Consider the following 19,893-nt stretch of genomic DNA (forward strand, 5'->3'; position numbering starts at 1 on the left):
AAACTTTTCAATCAGGCAGCTAAAAGTGGACTGAGAAAGGTTTATTTTTGTAACAAAAACTCGTTTTGTAACGAAATTGATTGCTTTGGTGACAATTCTAATCCAATTAACGAGGAAAATTGTGTTAAAAATGACGAAAAATCAATAGGACTTAGACAAAAATATAATTGTTACGCGTCTGTTACGTAAAGATTTGAGTGAGGAAGGGAGCGACAGACAAAACAAAGTGAATTAATTTCATATTCCGTGCTTTTATTCTTGATTTGACTAAATTTTGTTGTTGAATATTCATTTTATAAAAGCCTAAAGTTGTCATAAAATGGTTTGAAAAGTCAAAAAACTTTCATTTAAAACTAAAACAGACCTAAATTTAATAAAAATTTTACATAAAATCAACTAAAGACACATCATTACAGGAGAAAATTCGTAATCGATTGAAAAAATTCAACAAGTTCTTATAAAAAATTTTTTTTTTAAGCTCTTTGCTTTGTAGAATGTCTAAAATTTATATTTTTCATTTTATATTTCAAAATTTTTCATTCAAAAATTTTTATAGTTGATTTTCTGCAAGTTTTAATTAATTTTTTGCAAAACAATGATCAAAAAATAATTTTTATTTAAAAATATATATTAAATTAATTTTTATTTTAAATATTTTTATGAAAAAAAAATTAATTTTTTATTAATTTTCATCAAAAAATTGATCATTAATTTTGAAAAATCCACAAAAATGCATTTATTTGAATTTCTCACTTTGCTTGATTCAAAATTTTTAAGCTCTTCAAAGCCTTGTAACGTAAAATTTTATATTTTTTTTATCTTTTAAGCTTCTTCAAGTCCTTATCATATCAACATTTTTTCTCCGAATTGATATTTTCCAATCCTGTGATGTGTCAAAATCTCCTAACAAGCTAACTTTACACTAAAATTAATCATAAAAATACACTTGATTGCTTAACTTTTAATGCTTATGACTAGTTTTTCGATAGAAACCTATTTTTTGGTCATTTTTTTGTTCTCCGGGGAGCCATTTATCGCAAAAAAGGTGTGTGATTTGTGTGTCCTTGAAAGTTGTGTTATCAGCGAATTTATTGGACTTAATATTAAACAGTAAAATGCTTCCTTAGCAGTACAAAAGATTATTTTTTTCATCTTTAATGGTAGTGATGCAAGTGAATTCAGAGAAAATTCATTGAACAGAATCACAGTCGTTTCTGAGCCCATTTGAAGTCATCGGCACGCGGCTTTTGTCGTGTCACGAATTCAATGATTGTCTCCAATGTTGACCAGAATCTGTTTGAAAAATTATTTTTTTTAGAATTTTTTATTGTTTTTGATGAAAAAATGATATTCTTGCCGTATTTTCTCCAAAGGCCAATTCAACCAACCCGTAGTTATGCAAAAGTAAGTTTCGTGGGGCGCCACATGATGAATCCTGTGATGTCGACGCGGTAAAATTATGTGATGGTCTTGCAGGAAAACAACCCATTTTGGCAATCCCCAATACGTGTGTGACCATTTATGGATCTAAAAATGGAAAATAATAGAAAAAGGACTGTGACACGTGTCGGCGATAAGAAACTCACCTGATTTGTCATTGCAACGAATATCGAACACAAAAAGAGGTACGCACTAAATGCATATTCCATTTGTATTTGGGCGTCTGTTTTCGCGAGAAAATTATAGGCGAGCTTCAGTAGAATCGGTATCGCTATCATGAAGTTATCGCCATTCGTTTCGATAAAGTCGTGGCGCGTGATTGATGTTGGATCGATGTGATGTTCGCGGAAAGGACGTAAAAATGCCTGAAATACACAAAAATATTGTCAATTTGGGACCTAATATTAAGTTAATTTTTTTTTGACTCAAGCCTTAAAATTAAAATTAAAAATGATAAATTAGAGCCTTCTGACAAATTTTTATCCATTTGGAGCAAGATTTGACAAAAATGGCTTTGACACAGTTTTTGACACAGTTTTTGATTTAGTTTTGCTCTTGATTTGGTTTTCAAAACAAAACTATGTCAAAGAAAAATTTTTTTTCAGTTTCAATTTTTTGGCAGTTTTGAGTTATAAAATGATTAAAAATGATAAATTAGAGCCTTCTGACAAATTTTTATCCATTTTGAGCAAGATTTGACAAAAAATGCTTTGACACAGTTTTTGACACAGTTTTTTTGCTCTTGATTTAGTTTTTAAAACAAAACTATGTCAAAGAAAAATTTTTTTTTCAGTTTCAATTTTTTGGCAGTTTTGAGTTATAAAATGATTAAAAATGATAAATTAGAGCTCTTGATTTGGTTTTCAAAACAAAACTATGTCAAAGAAAAATTTTTTTTTCAGTTTCAATTTTTTGGCAGTTTTGAGTTATAAAATGATTAAAAATGATAAATTAGAGCCTTCTGACAAATTTTTATCCATTTGGAGCAAGATTTGACAAAAATTGCTTTGACACAGTTTTTGACACAGTTTTTTTGCTCTTGATTTGGTTTTCAAAACAAAACTATGTCAAAGAAAAAATTTTTTTTTCAGTTTAAATTTTTTGGCAGTTTTGAGTTATAAAATGATTAAAAATGATAAATTAGAGCCTTCTGACAAATTTTTATCCATTTGGAGCAAGATTTGACAAAAATTGCTTTGACACAGTTTTTGACACAGTTTTTTTTGTTCCTGATTTAGTTTTCAAAACAAAACTATGTCAAAGAAAAATTTTTTTTTCAGTTTAAATTTTTTGGCAGTTTTGAGTTATAAAATGATTAAAAATGATAAATTAGAGCCTTCTGACAAATTTTTATCCATTTGGAGCAAGATTTGAGAAAAATGGCTTTGACACAGTTTTTGACACAGTTTTTTGCTCTTGATTTGGTTTTTAAAACAAAACTATGTCAAAGAAAAATTTTTTTTTCAGTTTAAATTTTTTGGCAGTTTTGAGTTATAAAATGATTAAAAATGATAAATTAGAGCCTTCTGACAAATTTTTATTCATTTGGAGCAAGATTTGACAAAAATTGCTTTGACACAGTTTTTGACACAGTTTTTTTGCTCTTGATTTAGTTTTTAAAACAAAACTATGTCAAAGAAAAATTTGTTTTTTCAGTTTAAATTTTTTGGCAGTTTTGAGTTATAAAATGATTAAAAATGATAAATTAGAGCCTTCTGACAAAAATTTTTTTTTTTGCTCTTGCAGTTTTGAGTTATAAAATGATTAAAAATGATAAATTAGAGCCTAAAAATATTTAATTACCTTTCCAATTATCGGCAACTCCACAGATCCCCATGTATCGGCGCCCCAATGAACGATGCCCGAACCCAAATCTGCCGTTAAAATACCACAAAGAGCTCCGATTATCACAGCGCTGACTCGCTCCAAGCGAAAATGTTGAATGATGAAGATAAAGTTGACGATCATCAGAGTGATGCAACAACAAACGCAAACTATTTCCTGAGTTCGTTTCCCTGTGAAAATGAAAGAAACATGAAAAATCATCAGTCAATAGATGGAGACGCCCGATCAATCACAAATTTCACAATAAAAAAAACATCGAGACACATCACTCAAACACTCATCATTAAAATTGCTGTAAAAATATTTGTAAAATTCGCATTTCCTATGAGACCGACGTGTTTTTTTCCTCGTATTATTTATTATTTACACTCGATGTCGACAAGGTCGTGACAAATTTTTCGTGTTATGCTCGGTGCGAATTAGAAGACAACAACATTGATCCGCATGATGAAGAAAAGTATGCAATAAAGACAGAGGTGTGGCAGGAATTTCTCTCGTCTTATGGAAGAACGTGCCTTGTTACTGAAATTTTTGTAAAAAATCGTAAATTTTAATTAAAAATGATGACGTCCCTATTTTCATTAAAGAAAATTTTTTTATGAAGAAAAGTGACCTGACACACTGTTTGCCATCCCGTGAGTTATTGCAATAAAAATTCTACGTGAAATGACAACAAAAAAAAAATAAATATTGTCCTAGTCAGGCGAGAAATGACGTAAAAATTTACACGATTACCGCTTTGACATCCTTTTGCACTTTAAATTCTTTAAAAAATTCCGCCTTTTTTAACATTAATTAATGAGCGGTAATTAAAAAGTAGAGCAGATTAAATCTAATTTTCACGAAAAGAACAAAAGAAATTATGCAATTTTTTACTATAGTCTGCCTTAATCAATGAATGGATGAGAAAATTTGTCGTTGCCGCTAAAAATAGACGTTTTAAAATATTTTTCGATGAATAAATGGTTAACAGAATTCGCACGTTTGCAAGTGTAGAAGAGCAAAAGGTGTCTTTCATGCTAAGGTCATTAAAAAAATATTTCTCTGTCTGTTTTGTAAATATTTAACAAACAGAAGAAAATCGAAGTCAATGTCAATGTTGGGAAAATTGCATAAAATTTAAGAGCCAGGCGTTTACTTTGTTGACTTGTAGACAACAATTGAATTAATCGATGAATGTTCAATATTGATCTGATAACATTTGTTGAAAATTCCCACAAATTATATCCTTGACCGCAGCAAAACAATACAAATTACTGCGGCGACGGTAGAATTCGATTGATTCAGTTTGTCGAAGAAAAAAAAATAAATAACAACCGTTTAGAATATTTTTCTTCATAGGTTGTCAATTATTCATTAAAAGTGAATGAAAATTAGGGGTGATGGAATTTTTTGAAATATTTTAAGTTTTTAAAATTTTATTACATTTTTTCAATTAATTTTTTAATTAATTTATTATTTAATTTTATTAAATTATATTATATTAATTTTAATTTTTATTTATTTAAAAAAATATGGAGTTTAAAAAATTATTTTTTATTTATAAAATTTTAAATTATGAAATAAATAAAATTAAATAATTAATGATAATAAAAAAATCACTTTAAAATATTAATTTAAATTTAATTAAATTAATTAAAATTTAATTTAAAATTTTAAAGAGACACTTTTGCTTTTCATAATTTTATTTATTATTTAAAATTATTTTTAAAAATAATTAAAATAAAATAAAATTTTTGAAAAGAAATTAAAACATAATTTTATTTTAATTTAATTAAATAAAAAAAAATCATAATTGAAGAAATTTTGTAAAAGAAATTCTAAAAAAGTAAAACTCTACAAACAAAATTTTTTAATAAAATAAATTCCATCACCCCTAATAAATTACCATTGATAAACATTTCCTCAGATATTCTTTACACGAATCACTTAATTAAAGACATTCGTTGCTCAAATATGAAGAAAAAAAAATCAAAAACAAAAAAATTACTCATTCATAAGAAATTCATTTGCACAACAATTAAGCAATCAATACGACGAACCTTTACTGTAAAGCCCCGCTAATTCCTGCGCTCCCTTGTGATTGGGACCCCATCGTGCCGCCTTCTCCTTTTGTTGTACGTGACTTGTGCTGTTCGCATTTGGGTCATCTTCCGACATCGAGTTTTCCAGAATTTGTTGTTCCGTTTTTACCGGCGTTTGCTGCTCCGTCGAACGAATCATGAAAAGAAAAAGAAGAGAAAAATTTTAGGAATTTACGTAAAAAAATACAAGAAGCTCAGATGTTACGATGTTGCTTGAATAATAAAATAAAAATAAATATTTTTGCATTGCAGCAAAGAAGTAAATAAAAATTTGGAATGCACGGAGATGGTTCTCATTAATTTTTGAAGAAAGCTCTGCGATGGCATCAGCAGCAGTAAAACTTGACTTTATCGTTTTTTGTTGTTTAGAAATGTAAATGAATATTGATTTGATTCGTTTTTACGAAAAATCAACAAAAAATAATAAAAAAAAGAGGAAATTGAAGTGCAAGAATATCTTTTATTGACTAAGTAGCGGAAAAAAATGCGAATGCCCAAAATGTCGCAATTTTATGGAAAAACCTATCAAGTAAGTAGTCATAAATATTTTTTTAGCTACTTGTGTTTTTATGTATTTTTTGACGGCGACACTTTATTTTATTCACTTGACATTTTTTTTTTCAGAGAAATTTCGGATAAGAAGGAAGGGGTAAGTGTGATATCAATCAAGATCCTGTTCCAAAAAATTTAAAAAAAATCGAGTTTACACTGAATTTTTAATTTGCAGGTATATTCCGCGACATTTTGTCGCCTTTCGATGATGCCTGCGTGGCGGCAACATTTCGTGAAACAATAATTTATCGAGATTTCGCAAGTATTACGAGTAAAAACATGCATCAACGATTAACTTTTGTACAAGTTTTCATTATAAATAATAATATTATGCATGTATGGAGGAGAATTTTCAACTACAGGGTGTCGTGATTTATGTTTTTTGTGAACTTGGAGGCTTTTTTGTACGTCTAAAAGGCTTTGGAGTTGGAGTTTTTGTACTTGTGAGTATTTTTATAATTTTTTTTATCAGTTTTAAGATTTTTTTCTTAAAATTAATTTTATTTTTTTTTAATTATAAATTAAATTAAATTAATTTTTGAATTAATTTTTAAAAATTTTTACCAAATTTATATTTTTTGTATTTTGAAAATTCATATTAGGCAAAAACTTAACCAAAAAATTAATTTTTAAAATTATAGATTACTTTCATTTTTCTTTCAAAATTCAATGAAAAATTATTTCAAGGTACGATAAAAATAATCGCAAATCAACTTTGTCCTCGATATTTATTTCAGAAAAATGATAATCCTTATCTCATTGCAATTCGCCCCTTTTTTACTCAGAATTAATGCATTTTAGCAGCATTTCATCCAGAATTTCGTCAGTTTACTTTAATCCGTTCAACGATGCGTTACTTTTATTTTTTCATTCTTCTTGCAGCAATTCCTTTGATCGCTCGATCATTTTCCGTTCTTGAAGTCGAATGTGAGACGGATGAAATTTTTAGCACCATTTGTGACCATAAATTCACCACAGTAAGTTGCAAACTCGCAGACATCCACGTTTTGCATAATTACAAAAAAAATGGCACGCACAAATTCCATCAACAAGAGATACTCATCACGAATTTGGACGAAGAGAATTACACGTCGATTATCTTTGAAAACATCGTAAGTCCCGTATTTCCCGCAGAAATTTTTCAACAAATTCCTCAATTAGGGAAAGTTATGACTTCTTTTCAAGGCCACAATAAAATCGAGGTAATTCCGGATTTTACATTTTCCAATGCCACAAATCTCAAAACTCTTGCATTGCATTTTTTGGAGCTGCATGATATTACAGAAAATGCGTTCTACGGAGCAACAGCTTTGAGACTTTTAGCTTTGGTTGGGTGTGAATTGGAAAAAATCCATCGAAACGCCTTCAAATCATTGAAAAATTTGAGATATCTGACTTTGGGACATAATTCTTTGGAAGAAATCCCCCGAGAATTGTTTGAGCCACTAACAGAATTGAAAAATCTCTATTTAAACGACAATCAACTGAAATCTCTTCACGAATTGACTTTTATTCAAAATACGAATCTGAACTTCATCGAAATGCCGAATAATTTATTGGAAAATATCACGTTGCAACTTCCTGATAAAATAAAAAATCTAAATTTTGAAGGTAATCGATTGAAAAATCTCAGACTTACAGGAAACAATGTGAAATTAGAGACACTTTTACTTGAACGCAACCAAATTGAGAATTTTCAGATCCCGTCCTTCATTGAATTGAAAAGATTGAATTTAAAAAATAATAAAATTAAATCTCTCGACTTTTTAACCAGCTGTTCACACTTAAAGTCACTTCAGATCGATTCAAATCCAATAACAGACTTGACTAATTTAAGAAATTGTCAAAAATTGACTGAATTAACTCTCGAATCAATGAAAGGTATTAAAATTACTCAAGACACGTTTTCATCGTTAACGAATCTCAAGTTCCTGTCATTGAGAAACACGAAGCTCAACACTGTCGACGTCTCTTGGTTCAAATCTTTACAAAATTTGTACGGTTTGATGTTAAGCGGAATGGATTTAAAAGAGTTGGATTACGAGGAACTCGCCAAATTGCCATCTTTGAGGCGGATTTCCATTACAGACAATAATTTTAATTGTTCTTACACGACGGAGATGTTGAAGTTTTTGAATACGACTCAAATTCAGTTTTACGAATTATTTGGAGAAATTTGTCGTGAAGATTTGCCTTCCAAGAGGATTGGGATGTTTTGGAAATTTTTGATGTTTGTTGGATTTTTTACGATGATAGCTGGAGTACTGGCATTTGTCGTGAAGAAATATCAATTGAGCAGATTCATCAGTTATCGATCATCCACGAATATTAATAATTAAAGTAAAAATTTTAAAATAAAAACATGTTGAAGTAAAGAAATTTTGCTTCTTAAATATTCTCTGAATAAAATTCTGTTAAAAATTCCATTAAAAAATTATATTTCTAAAGTTTTTTTTAAATTTGAGCTAAAAATTGTTGAATGTCAATTCGAAAAATTACCGTTGAAAATTTGAAAATCGCCTTTTTGCTAATTCAAATTCAAAAGTGATAAATTTTTTAATAATTTTTTTAAATTTATCCCTAAAATTTTTTATAAATGTTCAAAAATTCTTACATTTCTCATAGTTTTCCTTTAATTTCTACAATATTTTGGAGGTTTTAGATAGTTTTAGCCAAAAATTCGTAAAAGTCAATTCAAAAAATGACCGTTAAAAATTTGAAATTTGCATTTTGGCCAATTCAAAAAAGAAAATAAAAATTTTCAACACAATCATTAATATTTTTTGAATTTCATTTTTAAATTTTTAAACTATTTTAATTTTTATGGGTTTTTATCACTTTTTTCTTTGTAATAATCTAAATTAAGCTTTTAAAAAAGGAAAAATATATAAACGATAAAAATTAGAAATTGTACAAAAATCTTTGAAAAATTGAAAATTATTGTGAAAAATGACAAGCAAAATAAAATTCAAGAAAAAAATTCGTAGGAAAACTTTTAATTTTTCCTTCACTTAAAAAAATCGTTTTGTGCATGTAATCAGCAACGCGCATAAAACAACAAGAAATTCGATAAGAAACATGCAAACAAAAAAAAAAAGTTCTAAGTAAAAATTCCTTCAATTTTTTTTTGTTTTGTCTTTTCTTTCAACAAAGACTTGAAAACTTCATTCTCGCCAAAGAACAAAAGAATGACCTTTAAAACGAATTTACTGCATGTCTTCCATCCCTGACCTCATTTTAAGTAAGTAACATTTACTTTGTCTCCTCATATGAACATTTATGCAAACGAAAAATTCTCGAGAACCGTGCCAATGGACAATTAACGAAAGAACCCATAGAAAGTCATTTTCATTAAATCAAAAAAAAAAAAAATTGAGTTAAGAACATTTCTCACACAACAAAAACTTACCGTTAAAAAAGTCGTTGATATCTTGATGGCAGGCACAGACGTTGACGCAATCAGCAATTGCTCAGACGTTACGCTACTCGGCTCCATTCGCTTCGAACAATGGTGCAACGATGTCGATATCAAATCCATTTTTTGTCACTTTTTTCCAAAAATTTTCTTTTTTTTTTGTTTATAGTTTCATATTTCTAATAATTACTAAAATTTTTTGTACTTTCCTTGTGCATCTAAAAAAAAATCAAATTTCAGCAAATAATTTTTTTTTAATGAGATAAAAGGTATTAAATTTCTAAGCTGGATTTGTTTCATGTTTACACAGAAAATTTATGTTTTAATGACTTTTATTGGTAATTTTATGACATTCACGCTACTTTTCAAGTAATAATACAAATAAAAAAAAATTGCAAAGACGATCACAAATTTTCACTTTCGATTTATGTTTATTTTTACTTCAGGAATTTCGAATTTTTTTATTTCAACAACATTAGCCTATAAATATATAGATAAATAAATTATGAAAACTGATGATATTTTAATGTGAGTTTTCTTGTTGTTTAAAAGTACACAAAAAAAAAACATTTTTTTTTATTGTAAATATTTTAAAAGTGTCTGCTGTGTTTGTTGATGGAGATGTCTGGTATTTTTTTATTGTAAATAATAGCGCGCGCGACATGAAAGAGGCTTATCAAAAAATAATAAAAAAATTAAATCATCATTTTTTTTCTAAAAAAGGGTCACACGCGCCATTGTCACGAATTTTTATTATTTTTTTAAATATTTTTTTTTATTTTTAAACTAATGCAATTTTTCGCAATATTTTATGTTTTATTTACCAAATATTTTTTTTTTTATTTTTTTTTTTGCTATTTATTTATAAAAATACACTCGCGAAATGAAATTTTCTCATCTACATTCTCGAGCCGATCAAACGCAACTGATGGTGAGTTGTTTTCAACGGCGGTGCCAAAAGTCTAGAGCAGACCACTCAAACATATGTTTAATAAATATAGACTTAACTATAAAACCGACAACAACAATCATCGATAATACGTTAGAATTTCGTGTTAAACGTGTGTGCTTCGTACGTTTAAAAGGGGGGCAAAGGAGCCACGAAGAAGCGAAAGTAACTTAGCACTCACACGCGACAGACACGCAAACACAACAAACTGTTGAAAAGCTGCTGTAGCCGAAATTTGCTCATTTTTTGTGTGTGTGACAATAAATTTTTTTGGCTTTAAAGCAAATAATACAAGTGACATCATCACTAAATTTTTTTTTTCTTTCTTTGTCCATTATTCATCCATTAGTTCTAAATAGGTCAAGAATTGAATAAATATTTTTTTAATTCAACAAAACATGCAATCATGCATTTTCTTCCTTTTTTTCGAAGCTCGGGGACTTATTAGCAATACATAACCACAACACAAATAATAAAAAAATGTATTATGCAGTCAGAAACACACGAATAAAGCAAAAACTTGCTTTAAATCAAATAAAAGTTCGTGTTAAGACAACGTTAGATTTCGCTGTTGGTTTTGTAGTCTGTAGCTTGAGCGAGGGCGGACTCACGTAAATTTATCATTAAAATTTATTAGGATTAAGATTTTTTCCATTTTTATGCTTTTTTGGTATGTAACAGTGTCACGTGTTAGAAAAAAGGGCATTTCCGATTGTGAGTCGACCAACAAGTAAGAGTTGCTGAATAATTAATTGATAATTTTTTTTTGTAGTAAAATCATCGTAGCATAAATTTTATCGATGAAATTATGAAAATTTTATAACAGTGGGAAATTTAACGAGGACGTTTCTATTTGATTTTAGAAAAAAAAAGTTTAGAGTTCTTGAAATAGATGGAAAATTGTGGAAACTTCTAATTAGTGAGACAGACAAAAAAAATGAGTTCGTCCTTTTTACTAAAAAAAAAGTTTTGGTATAGACATCAATATTTTTTTGACAACTTTGATTATTTGTTCAAAGGTCAATAATTTTGATTTTATGGGAACATTTTTATTTTATTTTTTTCAAAATTTGTTTAAAAATTTAAAACTTTTTTAAAAAATTTAAAAATTTTTTCCATTTTTATCTCAAAATTAATATTTAATACTTTTCAAAAATTAACCTTTATATTTAATTTTTAGTTTCAAAAATTTTTTCTTACAATGTTTAGATTTTTTTTTTTTTTTAAATTTAGTACTTTTTTTTGCTCTAAATAACTAATAATAAATTTGCAAAAATATATTTAAAAAAAAATTAAAAAAATATTTTCCAATTTTTAATAAAATTATTTAATTATTTTAATTTAATTAATTATTAATAATTAATTACATATTAATTTATAATATGTAATAATTATAAATAATTAATTTTATTTTAATTTATTTTAATTATATTTAATTTAATTTAATTTTTTATATTTTTTTTAAATTTATTTTTTTTTAAATATAGTTTAAAAAAAATATTAAATAAACTGATAAAAAAAATAAGTTTTCAACTTTTAAAACTAATATTTTATATTCATCAATCAAGAAAAAAATTATTTTGCTTATTTGTTTTTTTTAATGAAAAAATTAGTCATTTTATAACAAAATTTGCGAAATGTATAAAAAAAATTAACAATAAAACATCAAATCACGAGCTGTAAATAAATCAATTAGGTGTTTGAACTTTAAAAATGTCACATTAATCGCTAAAAATTATGTATATATTAAAAAATATTTTTTAGCTCTTCTTTGATATTTTTGCTTACCTTTAGTTAAATTTTCATAGCTTAACTTACAATTTCGAATAAAAAAAAATATTTTTTAATATTTCATGATTATTTATTTTATTCATCATTTTACAATTTAATATCCGATACATATTTATCCTCAAGTAAGATTATAGTAGTATGTAGTTTTGAAGAATTGAAGACCATCTATTATGTATTTGCTAGATAAATTTGATATTTCTGGGGAAAAAAGCTTAAAAACTTAAAAATAATAAATATAAACCACTGTAATTGTATTAATATTCCATTTATTTTTTTATTTGATTTTTTTCATATATTTTTTATCCTTTTTTTGTAATAATTATTTTTTTTTTCTTTTTTAGTTCATGATTTCTTAGTTATTAAGATTTTTGCGTAATGCAATAACTTTTTTCGTATCACACGATCTCCATTGTGGTTGGCGGTGCGACTCATTAAAAAAATAGATAATACTCGAAATTTCATTGTTATTAAAGTGAAATGAAATAAAAGAGACGAGAGGGGATTTTTTTTTATTTTTATTTACATGATGGAACACAATCCAGACGTTTCATAGCCAACTTCCGCCGTAGGAAGCTTCGTAAACTGAATGTCCCTCAGCTGGGGCTTTACCTCGTATTCTGGCTCGGGTTCGTCTTCGGGCACGCCATCTTGCGTTGTCTCATCGTGGTTTGAGGGACTCGCGACGGGCGTTTCCGCATCTTTGGGACTTCGTGCTCCGAGCGGTTTTGTGATGTTGACAATTATGCGATTGACAATGGGGGCGGGGGCGGCATACGTTTGCGTCATTGAGAGATTTCGCTCTAACGAGGCATTCGGATCGGCAGTTGTCGTCGTGGGATCTTGCGAACTTTCGTCACGCAAAAGTGACGCGTTACTTGCTTCGTCGTCGATTGTGGAGAGAACGACAGCGGGAGAATCGAGCGTATTTTCGTCAATTTCCTCCAAAACACTCACTTCCATCGTGCCAACATCCTCGAATGCGTCGTCGTCATTGTCGATGGGCTCATCAAGGGGCTCTTGTTTGATTTTTACCTCCGTGAAATCAGTTGGTTGGTATTCCTCAACGGGACTCTTGGATTTTTCCTTGGAATTTTCGATTTTGGGCGAATCGATTGTCGTGTCTTCGTATTCGTTAATTTTGTATCCGAGCTCGTCGTCATCGTCATCCAAGATTTCCGTGACAACGGGGGCTTGGGGCGGTAAAACAATCACATCATCGTCGTCAGTTTCGTCCATTTTATCATCAGACTCGCCATTTTCCTCAACTTTTGGTTTTTCTTCAGTTTTTTCTTCGATTTTTTCCGTTTCTTCTTCCATCGGTTCAACTTTTTCTACTTCTTCAACCGAATTTTCTGTCACTTCCATACTTTCTTCGACAGTTTCGTTCGCCGAAGTATCCATTTTTTCCGCCGCCAATTTGTCACGCTCAAGTGCCGACTTGAAATCTTCATAGCAACTTGGATGATAGCATTTTTCGTCGACGCGCATCGCATTTTTCAAGTGCCATTCTTCGTTTTCTTCGTTGAAAAAGTACTCAAACTTGTCTTGGCACACTTCGCATGTCTCTTCGGCGCCCTTGGGTCCCGCTTGGCAACTCAACATTTGCTCTGTTGGGGATTTTTCCATTTCCTCGACGTCAAATTCCGCTTGAGCGCCATGCTTTTCGAACCAATTCTTCTCGCGCTCTTCCAAATCTTCGATTTCCTCGAATTGGATCCAATCGCTGACGTCGTAATACCATTTTCGGGAGTGCGCTTTCTTACTGGCATCGCGATCGCGTCGATTTTGTCGGAAATGCCAATCCAAATGTTGGCTGTACTTCATCGTTTGTTCGGGCGGGAAGCGAACGCCGCAACTGCTGCATTGCATGCCATTATAGAGGGTGTCAACGATGCCCATACTGCGTTGCTTGATCGATTTCGGATCTTTCAAGTCAACTTTATGAATTTCTTCCTTGGGTTTTTGCTCGGCGACAGGAGTTGCAGGCGTTTCTTCGGATTTTTTGCTATTTTCAGGCTTCTTGTCGCCCCCAATGATGCCCGATGAGATAAGACGCTGGAATAATTCGTCAATATTGAGGTTATTGAGTGCAGGCACGATACCCGGAGCCGTCGGCTGTGAAACGTCTTGTGTCGAGGTAACGGCAGGAACTTGCGTATTGTTAAGAGGGACATTTGTTGACGACGCATCGACGCCCGACGTCGACGGTAAAGTCGCGATTTGATTTGGTTTCATAACGCTAAGAGGCTTTCCCTTGGAAACACCTTTGGGTAAAGTGGTAAAACGAATAAATCGTACTTTATTGCCTATCTTAAATGACTTTGGCAAGCCTCCGTATTCCACATTCAGAATGGGAGTGCCATCAATTAGAATGGTTTGCAAGTAGTCGGCGATCTGCAACGTGTGACGTCCCGTTTCGGGCAACTCGAAGTTTTGCATTTTCGAGTCGAGAAACACGGGAATGAGAATTGTGCCATCGATGATCATTTGGATCTTGCCGAGACACAAATCCTTCCGTTCTTCGCCAATTTTCACCTTTGGTTCGGGTCCTTCGACTCCAATCATCCGGATGACGCCATCAATGAGGATCGGCAATGCGGGCCCGCCAATGTAACACTCGTACGGCATGTTGTCCAGATAGAGCTCGCGCGTCGGGGCACCTAGAAGAAATACAAAAAAACTATTAAAACACAAAAAGTTCCTGCTAATGGAAAAGTCCCCCATTAAAATTATGATTTTTTGTATGAAATGCATTTTTTTTTCTTAATTTAATGTGTGCCAGTAGAAGATGAGAGCACTCACACAAAAAAATGGAAAGAAAATCCACAAAAGTCGACGAAAGAAGGAAATAAGACACAAACACGTGTGATTCAATATTTATTTAATATTCATCCTCTTTCATAATTTTTTTTTTTAGATTTGTTATTAAAAATTTAATTTTCAAGTCTCCATTTTTTTTCCACTTTAATCGAATTTCGAATCCGTCTTCACTCTCATCCAAGGTTTCGTCTCTCCATCAAGTCCCGGGGCTTACTGTGGCTACCTGTATGGAATTATTTGCGTTTTCCTTCGAAGATCACGTTCTTCCCAAAGTGCCAAAAGTTTAGTTTTTGGAAAGAAATGTGAAAAAAGGTGTTTTGTGTTGTTGGAATTTGTGTGAAAGGCAAAAAACAAAAAAGTGCGTGTTGATGAAAAGAAGGAAATGTTGAAGTGTGTGACATGTTTTCCACAAAACTCATGACTGACAGACTTTTTGTGCATTTTTTGTTGAAGAAGTTCGTGGTTGTTTAGAAAAAAGTGAAAACCACACATTTTTTGTTGGGTAAAGTAGTTGGAAGGCTTCAAATGAAATTCAAATAAATAGAAAATTGTTCCAAAAATATTTCAAAATTATTAAAAATTTAAATTTTTTGTACATTTTTTATCATATTTGTACCTAATTGAGCGAAAATACCCGGAAATCTTTTAAAAAAATAAGTTTTAGCTTTTTAATAGTTTTTTGCCAAATTTGAAGCTGTTAAATTCGAAAAAAATGAATGCTTAAAGAAAATTACTAAATCTTGTTCAAACATTTAAAAAAAAATTTCTTTGAAATTGAGCCAAAAATTTAATTTAAAGCCCAGTTTTATACATATTTTGACTTTAATTATGATTTAAGGTAAAAACTTTCTTTTTTCCAAAATATCAAAATTTTCTTCATTAATCGATTTTAAATTTTTTTTAACCTCAATTTTAAAATTCAAAATATTTTTTTTTAATTCCTATTTTTAGTGAAATATTTTCAAACCATTTAATTTTTAGAAGTCAATCAAGCTCGAGATGATTAATTAAAAATTTAATTTTAAAAAAATTTTGGTTGATTTTCTAAAAAAAATTGCAGATAAAAGTTTTAATTTTTTCACATTTCGTACAATAATTTATAAAATTTTTATTTTTTTTAATTTTTAGAAAATTTTTTTTATATTTTGAGCTAAATAAATTTGAATTCCATTTGAAGCGATCTTTTGCTAAAAAAAATTTGTTTGAAAGCATCATACTCCCTCGTGAGTTCTTTCAAGTGATGAAAATTTTCCTTCCAAGAATTTTTCATTAATTGAAATTACTCAAGAACTTCCCGATGACTTTTGCATACATTTAAGAATAAAATTAAAAATGATAAAAAAAATTGTTAAAATAAAAAATTAATAATAAAGTTAAAGAAAAACAACTTTCGATGGGTCGAAGTGTTTTTTTTTCAAATCGATTTTTTTATCTTTTTATTTTTATTTCTTTGATTTTTTTAATAGTTTTAATTTTTTTAAATAAAAAATTTGTCATTTCTTACAAAATACTACAATTAGATAAAGTTTTCTGTTTTTCACGAGTATTCAAAAAACTTAACTAATGCTTTATTATTAATTAATTTTCTTTTCTTTTTAATAAATTAATTAGAAGCAGTCTTTTTTTATATCACAGTTACATTTTTTTTTCATATTTTTTAATATAAATAATTCTTTTTTCTTAACTTTATTAAATGACTAGAGCAAAAGTGTAAAATTTTAAACAATCATACATACCGAGTCTCACGTGATGCAGTTGTCCCTGTATGGAAACGGGTTTGTAGACGTCATTGAAGGCGAGATACGTTGCTTCCTGCCCGTCGATGGTGAGTCGTCGTTGTCCATTCTCGAAGCCAATTTCGCGCGGATCGTCGTTATTCATGAAAACCACGGCAGTCTCGTTGTAGAAACGAATGTCACGGGGCACGCCATCGATGTTGATGGTTCTTACGAGGTCATCCAAGCACGTATCGACGACATTGGTGACAGGTTGAACGCACGTGATGCCCGCAGCTGCTGCAAGAACGGCTGGCGCGACGACAGGTTGTTGCGGCACTACATTCGTTGGCGGCGGGAACAATCCGGGAATCAGGGGAATCGCTGGCGGCGGTGCTTTCACTTGATCGAGTGCAATGAGGCGATCGACAACGATATCGGGATCCGGCAATGGACTTCGACCTTGTTGCGATTCACGTCGCTTCGCAAGTTGAATTTTATTTTTTTCATTGATGTGCCAAACTTGTTGCACGAGCGTTTTGTATTGGTCGTGATTGATTTGGTTGGCGGCAAGTTGCTCGTTCGCTTGATTCACGATGAGTGACAAGCTGTTGTTCAAGTCTTCCTCGGAATCGAGCACGATTGTTTCGACGGGTCGTAAAGGTTGACGTTTGCGCGGATCGTTGCTGTGTTTGTACAACAATGGGCGACCCAAATTGTCCTTTTGCTTCATGTCAGCTGCCAATTTTGCACGAACTTCTGCTAATTTGCTCATGTTTTTGGCAGTTTTGTGACCAATGATGGGCGGTTTTGCTACCATTGTACGCAGATCCAAGTCCTGATTGCCGAAAAGGTTGTCGATGTGATTGCCTGATGGCGTCATCTCGTCGTCGTCATCTGTGATATCGACAACGGGCATTTGACGCAAATCCACATCAGCTGTAAAAGTGAAAGGAAAATCGATTAGAAAGTGTTTTAATTGAAAAAAAAAAATATTTAAGGAGGTTTCAATTGTCGAAAATGTTTTGAATGTCTTCCTTTTTAAATATTTTGAAATTTTTTAAGATGGATTTCGAATACAAAAGAAATTTTTTTTTCAAATTTCAGTCCATTTTTGACAATTTCTGAACAAAAAATATCAAAATTTTCGTATTTTCGAAATTTTCTTATTTTTTTCAAATTTTGAGTCAAAAATGTTAAATTTTTTTGAATAATATCTCTTAATTTTAAAATTAACTTAAAAATATTCAAAATTTTAAAAATTTCTTTTGAAAATTGCTTGAAAATAATATTTTTTATACTGCCTATTGATATTTTTCCTTTCTAATATTCAAATTCAAAACATTTTCGACAATTTTATCATTCTAGAACAAAAAATTAAAAATAAAACTCACCTGTTGGTTTTATCGGGACTCGCAAATCCACGTCCCCTGTTTGTTGAAGAGGTTGCTGTTGCTGTTGTTGTTGCTGCGGCTTCGAATCCTTCGACGATTTACTCTTGTCACTGCTTCGATGTGATGTTGAAGATGAAGACGACGACTTTTTCTCGCGTTTGCTGTTCTCATTTTCCGGCGATCTCTCCCGCGAACGTTTCGGTTTTTCCGTTTTACTTGGACTACGATGTCGTTTTCTGTCGGATTTCTTATTTGGCGACGTCGTTGATGCCGAACTCGACTCACTGTTTGACTTTGTAACGCTCGACGGTGAACTTTTGCTGCTATTGCTCGAACTTTTGCTGCGTTCACTGTCTTTTCTATCACTTTTTGACTTGCTGTCAGATCGTTTTTTCTTGTCTTTATCTTTTGAATCGCCGTTCGTGACACGATTTGAGCTACTGCTTGTACTACTTGGCTTGTTGAGACGCGGGTCTTTACGAGATGATGACGACGAAACCTTTGGAATTTTCGGGAGCGTCGTCACAGATGGCATTTGACCCACAGCTGGCGCCAATTTTTGCTGACTTTGTACATTTTGTGTCTTTTTTGTGACAGAACGTTCGAGTTCTTGCTTTTTGCGTTCCAGCTCGAGCAGTTCGATTTGTTTTTTCTTCAGCTCGTCAGTCAGTTGGGTGCCAGGTGCGGGTTTTATTTTGAAGAAATTCGGATTGACATGGATGGCGGGTGACTTTGGTTGAATTTGTGCCGTAATGGGCCAATTTGGGTCAATTTGATTGACTTTCACGTCTAACGTGAACAATTTTGTTTGGGGAAACACGTCGTTCCACGTTTGTCTTAGCTGAAACATCTTTGCGCGTATCTGTTCGTTCACTTTGCTGAACACCTCGCAAAAAATGTTGACAATTTTCATGTTGACATGTTTCCGATACTGTTGGAGATTTTTAACAATCGAGTCGATTAGATATAAAATGGGGAGTTTATACTCGGAACGCACTGTTACGATGTGACGCTCAATTGTGTCGACAATAACGGAGGCATATTCGATATTTTCCTCCGCCAGCATCGTCAACATCGAAATGAGGGGTTTGCTGTTGACCGTTAGATCTGTCAAGCTTGACAGATATTCGGCGGAAACCTCTTGTGCACGTACCGGATCCAGCTTTGCAGGCTCGTCGACGATTGCAGCCATAGTGAAATCCGCACGCGTAACGATTTTCGAGTGAAATTTGTCTCTTCAAAAGTGTTTCGTCATTTATGGCGTCACAACAATCGATGGTTGTCTGTGTGTAGAAAGAAGGTCATAGATAAAAAATTTTTTTTCTCTTCGAAAAAACACGTTTAAACACTAATTTACCTGTTTTTGTGTGAATAACTCTCACTCGTATCACTGAAATACACGATATTGCGCTTCCTGAATGCCAATTCTGCAAGAAAAACGAAAAATTGCAAATTTGTCTATTTCACCATACGCGTAGCTAAACGACGTAGCTGGCGTGAAAATTTTACAAATGCACTATTTACCTGTAACTAACACGATTTTCTGGCAAATTTCGTGATATCGCGCTGCAGTGAGGCCTTAACTTAGTATTTACAATGTTTTTTAGCAATTAGAAGCTGTGAAAATTGTGAAAAATGTACAAAAAGTTGATGGCTTTGTGTGGCCTCGTTAATAATTTTTTTGTTATGTCGCTAATTCAAGTTTTACCGTACAGAAAAGTACTATGAGCTGTACGGGACATACGTTGCTTACACGTGTACGAGTTATACGAGACCCATTGTGCATTTCATGAGACAGGAGAAATCGCCCCCAATGCGAAATTTGAGTTCAAAATGACCGTTTTTTAAGGCATTGAAGGATTTTTGAAAAAATTCGAAAAAAAATTTA

At 31.2% G+C, this 19,893-nt stretch overlaps 3 protein-coding genes across 3 annotated transcripts; 1 reads left to right on the forward strand and 2 right to left on the reverse strand.

Moving 5' to 3' along the window:
• Nucleotides 1–1,202: 1,202 nt before the first annotated feature.
• LOC134837686 (plasmanylethanolamine desaturase 1) lies at nt 1,203–9,459 on the reverse strand. The gene is made up of 6 exons (XM_063853072.1): nt 9,331–9,459; nt 5,328–5,487; nt 3,244–3,455; nt 1,587–1,805; nt 1,358–1,527; nt 1,203–1,293 (listed from the first exon to the last, which is right to left on the reverse strand). The coding sequence occupies exons 1-6, from the start codon at nt 9,457–9,459 to the stop codon at nt 1,203–1,205; spliced, it is 981 nt and encodes a 326-aa protein (XP_063709142.1).
• On the forward strand, nt 6,770–8,462 carry LOC134828098 (leucine-rich repeat-containing protein 15-like). Its single transcript, XM_063841062.1, has one exon. It carries the CDS (start codon nt 6,770–6,772, stop codon nt 8,258–8,260), a length of 1,491 nt encoding a protein of 496 aa, XP_063697132.1. The 3' UTR covers nt 8,261–8,462.
• A 2,821-nt stretch (nt 9,460–12,280) lies between the features above and the next one.
• Nucleotides 12,281–19,670, reverse strand: LOC134829266 (uncharacterized). The gene is made up of 5 exons (XM_063842280.1): nt 19,530–19,670; nt 19,363–19,432; nt 18,006–19,288; nt 16,633–17,550; nt 12,281–14,736 (listed from the first exon to the last, which is right to left on the reverse strand). The coding sequence occupies exons 3-5, from the start codon at nt 19,195–19,197 to the stop codon at nt 12,596–12,598; spliced, it is 4,251 nt and encodes a 1,416-aa protein (XP_063698350.1). The 5' UTR covers nt 19,198–19,288; nt 19,363–19,432; nt 19,530–19,670; the 3' UTR covers nt 12,281–12,595.
• Between the last annotated feature and the right edge of the window lie 223 nt (nt 19,671–19,893).

Source organism: Culicoides brevitarsis, chromosome 1 (assembly GCF_036172545.1).
Source record: "Culicoides brevitarsis isolate CSIRO-B50_1 chromosome 1, AGI_CSIRO_Cbre_v1, whole genome shotgun sequence".
NCBI classification, from domain to species: Eukaryota; Metazoa; Arthropoda; class Insecta; order Diptera; family Ceratopogonidae; genus Culicoides; species Culicoides brevitarsis.